We start from the raw sequence: 12,781 nt of genomic DNA, 5'->3' as shown, positions 1-12,781 counted from the left end.
TATAACAAACAGTAATATTAGCGCATCTAATTATATGAAAACTTCTAATTTTCTCTAATTCTAAAGCTCTCAAGTTTGAAAAGTATATCTAGAGACAAAATAAAAACTTTTGAGGACGTCAAAAAACTTTCACATTATATACCATCATCCTCATCTTCAGCATCTTCTGCTTCCATTGGATCATACTCTTCCTGATTATTGTCATCTTCAATTTCATCTTCATCTTTAGTATCATCTTTCCTTCTGTCTTCTCTCTGTAATGAAAATGCCTAAAAATTAAGCAAACTTGGGCAATAGCAAAATGAAAAAAAATGCACCAGTGTTAATTAAAAACCGCAATACATTATGTACATTATGTATAGCCATTCAAATTTATGTCTAATTAATTTAAATCATTTTTACAATGACAGCTAAATGCTATTTTAAGCAGACACTTAAGAGAAAATGCATAATTGCAGACTTCTTAAAAAGTATCTCAGCTGTAGTTGTCTGACTCAGAAAAATTAATTAGCATAAAAACATTACATTTTGGAAATTGCAGAGTAAAAATGCAGAGTAAAAGGATTATTGCTTATCCAAACAACATTGTATATTTTTACATAAATTAATTTCAGACCTTTCTCTCTTCTTTATCTTCCTTCTTATCTTTATCATCTCCAGATTTTCTCCTCTTAGGTTTTGGATCATCATTATCATCATCTTTTTCTTCTTTTTTATCTTTTCTCTCCTCTTTTTTGCTCTTTTTTTCTTTTTTGTCCTCTCTCTCTGGAAGGGATATCAGTGCTTTGTAGATTTTGACACCAAAATCCCTTTGAAGCATTTCATTGAATAGTTCTGCAAACAATGAAACCTGAATAAAAAAATATGAGCAAGAGCTGATGAAGAGAGGCATGACATTAATATACTGTGTATCTAAATAAAAAAAGCCTAGTTTGTTTGAATATGGCCATCTGAAAAAGGAAAGTTAGAATTACAAAACATTTCTTTAAATACTGCAGTTCTTGGACTAATTTTTGTTTTGTTATACAAATTCAAACACGTATATAGTACTAGGAGGCAGATATTATGATTTGCCATTACCACACATACTTCATTTAAGCTCCTAAAGTTAAGAATGATGCAGAGCCTAACAACTTCAGGGCACGGGGAACATAGAAAGAGAATCAAAAGACTGTATAGTTAAAAGCAAGTTAACTGCAGAAAGCAAAAATAAAAGACAATATTGCCCTGTTGTACCACAGAAGAAAACAGTACTGGCATTTAGAACAAATGAATAAAACTGTATTTTTAAAAATGCAGATTTGCAATGCACAACACAAAAAATAACACAATCAAAGGTAATGAGCAAACTGTCAATTCACTTATCTATTTCTCAGAAAGCCTATGTGCATAATTTAAAGACTGCAAGATGGCTACAATTATAAATGTATTTAGAGTTAAAATCAGGCTTGTAAATTAGTCCACATAGCAAGATGTGACTATTACAAAAAGGGTTTGTATGAAAACTTGTGCAAGAAAAACAGCACCAGTTTGCTAGTTAGAAATAGAAACCTAAGAAAAATCAAAATATATCAAGAACATAAGGAAAATATCAGTAGCTCTGCCCTTGGAAAATGCTAAAAGAGGAAAGCAGACACTGGTAATTATAAACGAGTTTGAGGTATGATGGAGGAATACCAGAAAAGGAAAAACGAAATAGTCTCAAGAAGTTTGCAAATGGATAATGCATGCAGCAAACACTATCCAAAGAGGCCAAAAACTATTAGCAATTCTAGCAAAGCAATTAAGTATGAATTCTGAGCCAAGAATATGTTAAATAAAATACTAGAGAGGGAGAGAGAAATCACAAATGTCTGAAAACTATTCTTGTCATTTAAATAGAACCAATACGGTATTTACCAACAGCTACCAAAATGTTATATCTGAAATACCAAGGTATTTCTGTACACCAGTGTTTCCCAATTGGTGCTCCGCTGAACTCTGGGGTTCCACAAAGCGAAAGTAGGGGTTCCATGAGGAGCCGGCACTCCCCCACCCCCTCTGAAAGAGAGAGAGCCGGCTAGCCAACTTCTTAAAGAAATAGCACACTTGTTTCCCGTTCCTCCCTGGCAACACAGAGGCGTAGCAAGGCGGGAGCAGAGGAGAACAGTTGCTCCCAGCCGGTACACTAGGGGGGTGCCAGACGGGGTGACCCCACTTGACCCACAGTGGGGAGGGAAGCACTTCCCCTTCCCAAAGGAGCCAGAGCGCACTACCTGAACAACTGGGGCTACAGCACTCAGCAACTTAGTTCTGTGGCCTTTCTGCGCGATGGGGGGGCAGAAAGTCAGGAGACCTGGGGCTGCGCAGCTCCAACTGTGCAGGCAGCGTGCTCTGCCTTAGGACTCCCTGCACCCTCCTCCCCGCAGGACAGCATCACGGAAGTAAGTTGCTGGGGTGCAACAGCCCCTCACCCCCACGAGTACCCTGTCCCCAGCATCCAGCAGCACCCTGTCCCCAGCACCCTGCCACCCACCCCAGCACCCAGCAGCACCCTGCCACCCACCCCAGCAGCCTGGCCCCAGCACTTAGCAACACCCTGTCATCCACCCTAGCACTCAGCAGCAACCCTGTCCCCACACGCACAACTGGGACTACATTTGTGAGGCATGGGAGTTTTAGAGGGGTTTTTTTTGCATCTCACTTGTGTGGACCCAACTGACTTTTCTGTGGCTCAGTGACCCTTGACTCAAAACAGGTTCCCAGTCCCTCTCATATATAAAGACAATAGTAAAACCTTTTGAGTCTGACTTATTTTATTTCAAAATGAAGCCGGGCCAACAAGCACCCAATTGGGGCCAAACCCCCATCTCCCTGCAGCATCATAACACTTCTGCACCACCTGACCCCAATCTGAGCCTATCATACACTGGAACCCTCTGTCCTGAGCCTCTTACATCCCCAAACTCCTGCATCCCCACATCCTCAGTCTTCTGCCACAACACTCCTGCACCATCCACAGATAACAAATCTGTGTCCTGAGCCCATCATATTCACAACCTCCTTTCCCTGAGTCCTTCACATATCCAACCCAAACTCCTGCACTCTCACATCCACAAGCCTGTGGCTTGCTTAGCACCCCAACCTTCCACCTGAGCTCAACACTCCCCAGCCTGGAGCCGCCTCCCCGAGCCAGCATCCCCTTCTCCTGCATCCAAATTCCCTCCTAGAGCTTGCACTTGACACCCCTTCCCACACCCAAATCCCTCATTCCCACCCTAGAGCCTGCACCTCCTATGTCAACCCAGTGAGAGCATATAAGGGCTGGAGATAGCAAGTGATGGAGAGGAAGGGAACAGAGAGGATGGGGCCTCAAGGAAGGAGTGGGGTCTTGGGAGAAGGAATGTGATTTTCATGCACTGGTGTGTCATCCCCCCCCCCCCCTTTTTTTTTGCTTGACAAACCTAGGGATTCCTTGAAATTCTGAAAAGCTGAAAAGGGTTCCATGGCCAAATAAAATTGGGGAACACGGTTGTACACTAAAAAAGGGCAATAGTTACAGCTACCTATGAGAGTGATCAGCAGAGATAGCTATCTAAGGTCCATATGAACTGATTATATACTAAAATATGCAAGACATAATATTCTTAACAAGAAATGTGTTAATATACTTGTCATAGCAATATGTAAGATATTCATGAGTACAGAAAAAACACCCAACTGGCCTTTCTGGTATCAGTAAAAAGTTTGCTTTGACAGAGAAACAAAGGGAGAATTGAGAGCCTGTGTGTTTCTTTTAGAATTTACAGAGCAATCATATTGCAGTGAAATGTGGCATCAATACCTAGACAGTTTTTCCAAGTATGTACTAAGGATTAAACTTCACTTGAAATTTCTGTTCTTAAAACAGTACCTTAATAGTTAGAATTTCAGAATGTAGTTGCTAAAATGAAAACAAGGTTTCAGTTGCAGCAGAATTTGAAATAATATATTATATAATACTTTAACTGCAGCAGAAATTAAGTAAGCATTTCTGGATTAACACAATTTATTCAAATATCTGGTGCAATAAGTTGGTATTTCTCAGTACAACATCCTACTACAGTAAACTCACTAAAATTGGATTTCATTATGTTATATTAGATGCACAAATTACCTCAAAAGAATGCTCTTTGTTATCCTCCAACCTGTAATCCAGAAGAACACTAAGAGACATAATACTACAATCAAACTTTCCACTTTTTGCTGCCCAGTTAGGATGTACAATGATTGCTGGCTCGTCAGGCAAGATATACCGTCTCTCTCGTCGTTGACGCTCCATTTCTTCCTGACGTTTCCTTTCTTCTTCCTAAAAAATAAAAACACTTCAGAAATTAAATTCTGAAATAAAAGTCTCACTGCTTTCCACAGAATGAATAAAAAGCTTAAGAGCTGGGAAATTCATTAACAGATTGTGGACCAGTGGCTCCGAGAGAGAGAGAGAGAGACAGAGACAGAGACAGAGACAGAGACAGAGACAGAGACAGAGACAGAGAGAAGGGATAAGGTTTGTTATCCTCTACTACAGAAATCCTGTTAGCCAAGGTCAACATTCCATAGGATATGTAGGAGTAACACACAGTGGGACACACATTGCTGATCTTCTGTAAGGAGCAATGTACCAATCCTCACTAGCACATGTTGCTAACTCTTCAGTGCACTTGCTTAATAGCTAGAATGGGACAAAATTATGTCCCTTAAGGGATATGGTATACAACCTGGCAACTTAGCAGATACTCCAAGAGCTCTTTTGAGCCCTTATTTCTTACATGAGAAGAGCAAAAGCTTCCAACAGTACATACACCCCCAGTGAATATATGCAGCACAGATTTACCTTTAGATGGTAAACGGTTGGTTTTCTTTCTTTTTTTTTTTTTTAAACAGGGTATCATGCTATATCTCCAGATACAACTGCTATGTACAAAAACAGGAATGGGTCAGAGGCTGCTGACCCACAGAAAAATGAGTCAGGGGCTGCACCCAAGTGAGAAGCAAACAAAGAGGGCGACAAGAAAAAACACCCATGAATACTCACTAACATGGCTCCAGACTGAGAAGGAGCAAGGCACTCCCCACATTCCCCTCTCACACCAGAGCCTAGGGACCCAGGCAAGTAGATTTTGTATGCTCCAGCCCATGGTGGGGTGATGGAGAAGAGGAGGGACTGGAGTGCCAGCATGGGCTCCTCAATGCTGGAGGAGAACCCTGAGCCTCAGGGGTCAGATCCAGGTAAGCTAGGGGCTACATTGGGCCCCAGGCCTGAGGTTCCCCATCCATGTACTAAAAGATATTAAAAGAATGGTATATTTACTTTTGACTACAGTAAATTCCATCTTGCAGCAAAAAGCACAGATTTTAGTTTTTCCAACAGCTAGGCCAAGAATATGAAGCTGTCATAGGAGACCTGCATAATCCCTCAAAAAAGGACCCAGCTAAATTTTCAGGAATGGCACTAGGGATATTAAAATTAGATCAGTCAAGAAGGGCACTTCTGCTTTGAAATGTAGCACGAGCCCTAGGCTGTTGCTACAGTTCAAAGGTGGAAGTGCCACCTGGCATTCCGCCTTTGTAATGTACAAGAGCCTCAGCGGGGACTCTTGTATATTTCAAAGAAGGAAAGCCTCTGCGGTGTCCCCGCCCCCTCTCATGGAGCTGGAGCGAACCAGCTTTTAAGCCAGCTTCCCCTACTACCCCCTCTTCTCCCCCCCACCTTGCTGCCTCTCTCTGATAGAGGTGGCAAAGGGGGGCGGGGGGGGGAAGCGACTAGTCCACTAGTCGATTATATCCCTAGACGGCACTAAGGAAAAAGGAGCCATCAACTTCCAAACTGATGAACAAGGATCACTCACAACATAAAGGTCTCCAACACCAAAGAATTCACTGGACTTATGGTGCCTCACTGCTTTCTTGAGAGCTAACATTGAGTCTTGGGGTAGGGAAGATTCCTCAATGCTACACAATCTTTTCTTGAGCTGTATAAAAAGGAACAGAGGCATCTACCTAAGGAGAACTCAAATGAACCATCTAAGATGGGTCTGTGAGTCACAGCACTGACCAATTCCCGTCTCAGAACAGGGTTTTCGGGAACAATTTTGCCTGTGGCAGTGAAGGTTTCAATTTGGGGCAGTTTTGAGGTAAGTCTTTGGCACCAAAGAACCAGACAACTAGTTTTCTGGTGCCAGAGATGCACTTTACAGAGATGCCAAGTCTCTGGTGCCAAAGGCATCCTACTTGGTTCTTTGCTTAAAGCAAGATTTCCAATGTTTACAAAAGGACAGACTTGAGCATTCAGTGTTTAACATCTACTTCAGCAGGAAGAGCTGCATATCTTTCTTATTTTTCTTTTCAATTATTTGGCACCAATCCTGAATTACCTTTAGCACCAAGGCATAGAAGCAGGGAACAAGGAATAATGCATCAAGGAAAAGCCTTCCATCCAACACATCAGTCAGCAAATTTTGTCATCAGAATGGCATCCCAGAGGAATGAGAATGCTCACTTCTGAAAGCCAGATTTTTTTTTATTTAGATCAACTGCAATTGCCCTCACTGCTGAGGCCAAATGCCAACTAAAGACAATTTGCGCAGCATCACAGGGAACAGAAAAAAAAACCAGAATAAAGCTACATTTCAAATATGGAAACTATTACTATACCACATGATGAAAATTTAAAAAAAATATGAGTGGGCAAAAAGTTAAATTTAATCTTCAAGACAAGGAATGATAACCATAAGTCTGAAGTTAACAATGGAAAGAAACAGAATTAGTTGTGGTCCTGTAGCTTTTTATAGGATTAATTCTGAACATTTTTCAGAATGGTTCAGCTTATAGCACCAGAAGAGTTTATCCCAAAAGTGAAAAATTGTGTATAGCCAATATACTTGGACTCCCTTAGGTTCTTAATGTTAAACAAGTTAAAAATCTTACAAAATAATTTGTTGTTTCTGATGCCCTCAGTTTTTTTAATGGTCTGAATTGCTTAATTCAGGCATATCTCTTTTCAGCCAATTTATATTTTGAGTTGGGTTTACTGAGATGAAATTAAACCAAATATATCACAATACCGACCTCTTTGTCATCTTCAGATTTCCTATCCTCCTCCTCCTCGTCCTCTTTTTCAGATTTCTCTAACTCCTTCTGTTCTTCTTTTTGTTCTTCTACTTTCAGTTGCTTTGTCAGTCGGGCTATTAGTTGGGATTTCAATCCTTTGGAGCTAAGAGTTCGACTTTCTAATTCTTTGCGAAGATCATTTACCTAGTAAATAGAAGTTGTGTAAGCAGTATGTTCTTATCAGTGCCATAGCAATAAAATAATGCTCAAGTCAGAAATGCAAACATTACCTATAGTCTATTAACTAATTAAATACTTTTTCATCCACATTTGAACAAACTAAAGAAAAAAGTTTTATTGGCAAAACACATTTATTTCTTATATATATTTTTTTTATTCCCCCGAAGCATTAGCCTCCCTGCTTTTTCTAGAAGGTATTTTGGTAGTGGTAAACAAAAAGTTGGAGATTTAATTTTTCATTATTATATCTACCATGTAATTTTGTTTAATTATATCTGCTGCAGTATATTTTTGTATATGAAAGTTAAATTATGTAAGGGTCCACCGGAAGATATAGGCATTGCTTCTTACATCTGTTTTCACCAAAAATAGAATATTTCCATAGGAAATATGAAGAACTCTATTTGTCTTCCTAAATTAATTTTCTTCTAGACACAGGAGTAGGAAATCTCACTTGAGTGCAAGTATATAGGCCAGATTACGATAGAAAATTTACTCTAAATTAAATAAAATAAATGTAATTGATGTATTTAAATTGTACACAGTTTGAACACTTCCAATGAAATAGTTACAGCTATTTCATTGGAATCATAATAGACACTAACACTTGTATAGTGGTATATCACATTTAAAAAAAGATGATAAAACACAGAAGCATTGTTTAACTTTCAAAAAACTGTGCTAGTTTCAAAAGTTTGCTGGAAAAAATGTATCAGATTTGGCTCTTTATATCAATAATGTTCTTTAAAAAATACTGTATAATTAAAGAAACAGTTACCTTCATGGTTTTTGGATCCAGTTTAGACCAATGGGTAGGAGTGGAGATCTCTTTAGCTTCCCCATCATCCTTTTCCTCTTCATCCTGGTAAATAAAATTAAGAAATCATTATTCAGAAAGTTTAAGAGTAATTTATTTATTTTTTTAAAATTCTGTTGCTGATCTGTGCAAGGTCACAAATGTTTCAGACAGTCTTCTCCTAAAGTTATCATTTAGACAAGTCCACATACACACATTCTACCACTTCTTAACTGATCACAGTGCCACTCATCAGCCAATAAAAGCCAGATCTGTGAAACACAAAAGGTGATAAACAACACCACAAAGAATGTCGGGGATTACACAGACACTGCTGGTCTTCAGTAACCAAACAGTGTGTGATCTTGCCCCAATTTCCAAACATTCATAGTCACTCTTGATTTAGTCAGACCTTTCAATATCCCAAGAGGCAGATCAGATACCTGGCCTGAAATTCAAACTTTTTAGACTAATTCTTATCCAATTTCAAATACCATTATTAGAATAGGCCACCAAAGAAAATTTAGAAATTTTAGAAAATGGCAAAATGTTTAAGGCTGCTAATTAATACTGAATCTCACTCAACTGGTCTCAGATTCCAGCAACTAGTTCTAAGATAAAAACAAAGTTCTGCGCATCAAAAGCACAATTTACTTTCACTTGTGGAATCAGCACACACATTTAAAGTTAGTATACTAGCTGAAATAAAAAACAACATTCACTACACTGCTGAAAGCTGGTTTACCAGTCATTGTTACCAGTTATGTTCCTCCTATGTATGTTTGTTGTGTAGTATGTGGTGTGCATTTTGTGCCTGTGTTCCTGTGCCTGTGAGAAGCAGAAATAGAAAAAGGGATTAGCGTTCAGTGCCTGTTCTCCATCAGCCTCCTTGCGTTCACCCTGAAGCTTCTCGACCAGCTGCTGCTTGTATCCTCGGGAGAGGGTTTCCCACTCTGAGCGGGTGGGAAGGCAATGCCAAACATCCGGGAAAAATAAAACCACTGTCTCCACATGAGCTGGAACTGTACGCCCCTTGTGGGTCTCCTCAGGGCGATGGTAGCGAATCTCTGCAAAACGGTACCTGTTGCAAGGGAAGAAGCATGTTGGAAAAAAAATTCTACAATACATTTTAAAGAGCCTAGTTCACTTGTAGCACATCAAGTAAAGAAACTTTGCTGCAAGAATCTGAAGTTTATCTAAAGAAAAAATTATGAAAGCCATATTTTCTCTTTTGGCACATTTGTACAATGTATTGCAAGATTAAATGGAAATGAGTGAATAATATATTGACTGTTATAGGTAACGTGATTTACTTTGCAACTTTTGTTAGGAAATATAATCCTCAAAAGGAAAAATTGAACCATTTTTAAATTTAAAATAAAGTAGAAACTTCATTCATAAATTGATAAAATAGTGCATATGTTAGACAACACAGGACAAATAAACTCATTAAGAAAAAATATGGCTACATAACCAACAGCTAATTATTTATAACAGAAGAATAATGAAATGAAGTTCTCTTGACGATCTTCTCCAGCTATGCATGAAATGGAAAATATTTTCAACGTACAACCATTACAAAATTATAGCATATCATGTACAAAATTCAGAATTTGTAATTAGTTCTTAATGCATTATTGAACACATTTGGCACCACTCAACCTTTTGTTACAAAAGAGAACATCCCTTTGAGTAGTTTACCTGCACCACCACAGGCTGCTAATAAAGAAAACAGGGTTTAGGTTTTCAAAAACAGTTCTAAGAACAATAAAAAAAACATTGATTTCTATATTATGTTTTGGAGAATGGTACTTACCATTGTGTGCACACACTTAAGTCAATGCCTGTTAGAGCCTTGCAACAACGGATAGCAGTCTTAATCAGCACAGAGGGGTCCTTTTCTGGATCAGGTCCATCCAGTGATGGGGACCAGTGTCCTCCAATAGCCATAGCTTCATCTTTGCCTTTCATACCCACTAAAAACTGGATAAAAGAAGTCTCCTGAATGTTTCTCTAATGGGGGAAAACAGTTCCCCAAACTCTAAGAATAAGACTTTATAGTAAGGAGAGCATGGTATACACACCCAACTTTGAAATTCGTTAGTAAACAAAGAATTATTCTGAAATCTAAAATTAAGTCTCAATCAAGAAAGAGTTCAGCTGATTTTTTTCCACAGTATTTCAGAAATGGAATAGGTTTAAAACATCATTACTCATTCTCGATTTGCAAGACTTCCCATTCAAAAGTTACTTTATGAGTTAAGGATTATGCTATATTACAAAATTAATGTTCCACAGCAATGTGCAGAGAAACCTTTAGGAGAGGTAAAAATGTCTCAATTCTAATTGAGATAAACAGATAATGCCTTATAAAAATAAACTAGTGAAGCTAATGACTGATATTTATACAGCAAATTACATCCAAAGACCCCGAAGTGCATTACTGATTGATGTACAATGATATACTGTACGGACGGTTTGCCTACTGAAATGCAACCACATTTGAAGTACAAGCAGAAGTCTTCAAATACCATCCAGAAAAACTACGTGCCACAGCTCATGATGGAAAGGGAGTATTGTACCTTCTCCAAATAAAACCATAGGAACAACCATACTGGGTCAGACCAATGGTCCATCTATCCCAGTACCCTGGTCTTCTGATAATGGCCAATATCAGATGCTTCAGAGGGAATGAACAGACCGGTGCAATTAGCAAGTGAGCCTTCTCCCGACATCTAGTTCGGTGATTTTCAAACTAAGGGCTGTGCCCAGTTCTGGGTCGTGGAACCTCAGGCATTGGGTCATGTTGATGTAGGATGACCAGGTGACCAGAAGAGGTGTTAAGGGAGTCTTCCCTCCCTGTCCTGGCATTGCAGACCCCACTGTACCCCAGAAGCAGCCAGCAGTTGGTTCAGGTCCTAGGTGAGCCTGGACTGGGCTCCCTGTACTGCCTGCACTCTAGGCACTGACTCTGGATGTGGGTGCCTGTGGGCAAAAATAGCACACAGAGCCACTTGAGCACCTCTGTCTATGAATCAGAACTGATGCTGTCCACTTCTAGGGCGCAGCGAGGTCTACAGTGCCAGGACAAGCAGGAAGCTTGCCTTAGCACCCCTGCTGCACTGCTAACTCCTCCCTCCACATACCAAGCCCATCCTGGCTCCAAACCCCATAGACCTTGCTCTACTCAAGATATAATTATGTTGGGTCACAGGCATCAACAATTTTCTTCAACTGTGTCACAAGAAAAAAAGTTTCAAAACCACTGCTCCAATCCCACAAGGAGCAATCGGAGTTACCCAACTGCAATAGAGATTGGACTGAGGGTCCAACATGCTTGCTTATGGCAAAAAGTGCTATGGGATTGTTTTAAAGATTACAGACTTAAACGCTTCCAACAATTACTAAATAAAACAAGAATTTATAGTCACTACATATTTCATAGTACATTCTGCAGCAACAATAGTTTAATTCCAAAGATCTTAGTTAAATTTCAACTTGAATAGAAAGAATACTCTTACTTAAATGTTGACTCAATTGGGAATTTTTCACTCCTGAGACTCAAGACACTATAATTCTTGTGAAAAAGGACTACATAAAAATGGATATATTGCTGATTAGGCCTCTCTAGATATTTCAGTGTGAATACGTAAGTTTTAGATCTTTGTCCCATCAGTCTGAATTCCCATGGTACCTCCTGCTGAAATATGTTTTTTTACCTTGACAAGTCTAGCAGGATGTTGAAATCCATCACGAAGTTCTTGTGGATCCTCAGCAAGGGCACATGATTTATGATAAAGATCTTCCATACTAGGACTAGCCATCAGCATCACCTGTTACAGAATCAGTTAATCCAGCCTTGTTAAGACATGCTACAACAACTGAACAATACCCAGATCTCTTCAACACTTAACCCCCCTGAGTATTCTCATTGAAGACAATAGTTTTTCCAGGGCTGGGCCCTGAAGTAGGAAGCCAGAATGAACCTACTTTCTCTAATTTATTCTAATGACCTTTCAGACACCCAAACCAACACTGAATCAATCTAGTACTAAGTTGTCAGCACTTATGCATATGCTAGCATATTTACTGTATATACAAAACTTCTAAGTTACTATGACATGTAATTAAGCACTCTACGTTTTCAAGTTACCTTTTGAAACAGTTTACTGAACACCTTCACACACTGTAGCCATTTATACTCAATGCCCTACATGGCAAAGGGCACTGAGCGCATTACTGATTTCAGTCAGAGACCTGTTTCTGAATACTGCCATAAAAGCTGTGTTGTCACATTTTGAAACAACCTGGCCTACAGTAGTAATAAACTTTTCTTTTTTCAGCCACTATTTGGTGTGGTTTTAACAAACTTATTTCCTACACCAATCTTAATTATGGCAAAACACATGTTATTCCATCATTAAAATTGAAGCACTATTTCCACTATACAGGCAGTCCCCGGGTTACATGGATCCGACTTACATCGGATCCCTACTTACAAACGGGGTGAGGCAACCCCACACTAGCTGCTTCCCCCCAGCAGACCAGGGAGACGCGAAGCTAGCGTCCTCCCCCCCCCCCCCCAGCAGACCAGGCAGACGCGGAGCGGCTTTTCTCAGCATATACCTCAGCTTGAGAATAAAGGACTGAGGGAAGTGAGGGGTGGGAGAATAAAAC

At 39.6% G+C, this 12,781-nt stretch overlaps 1 protein-coding gene and 1 non-coding gene across 3 annotated transcripts in view; both read right to left on the bottom strand.

Moving 5' to 3' along the window:
- The window catches only part of CCAR1 (cell division cycle and apoptosis regulator 1), a 49,830-nt gene that overhangs the window by 10,537 nt on the left and 26,512 nt on the right, over positions 1 to 12,781 (bottom strand). For both annotated transcript variants that reach the window (XM_075934931.2, XM_075934932.2), the window contains exons 12-19: positions 11,824 to 11,937; positions 9,921 to 10,087; positions 8,975 to 9,185; positions 8,087 to 8,170; positions 7,087 to 7,272; positions 4,136 to 4,327; positions 617 to 850; positions 143 to 254 (exon numbers count right to left, since the gene is read on the bottom strand). In XM_075934931.2, the coding sequence (XP_075791046.1) occupies positions 143 to 254; positions 617 to 850; positions 4,136 to 4,327; positions 7,087 to 7,272; positions 8,087 to 8,170; positions 8,975 to 9,185; positions 9,921 to 10,087; positions 11,824 to 11,937 (1,300 nt within the window). The remainder of the gene's footprint in view (positions 1 to 142; positions 255 to 616; positions 851 to 4,135; positions 4,328 to 7,086; positions 7,273 to 8,086; positions 8,171 to 8,974; positions 9,186 to 9,920; positions 10,088 to 11,823; positions 11,938 to 12,781) is intronic.
- LOC112546153 (small nucleolar RNA SNORD98) lies at positions 10,257 to 10,319 on the bottom strand. Its single transcript, XR_003089787.1, has one exon. It is a non-coding gene; the product is annotated as a small nucleolar RNA SNORD98 (small nucleolar RNA).

This window comes from Pelodiscus sinensis, chromosome 8 (assembly GCF_052426305.1).
Source record: "Pelodiscus sinensis isolate ZL-2025 chromosome 8, ASM5242630v1, whole genome shotgun sequence".
NCBI classification, from domain to species: Eukaryota; Metazoa; Chordata; order Testudines; family Trionychidae; genus Pelodiscus; species Pelodiscus sinensis.
The sequence above is the reverse complement of the archived record's forward strand: the minus strand, read 5'-3'. Positions and strand labels throughout refer to the sequence as shown.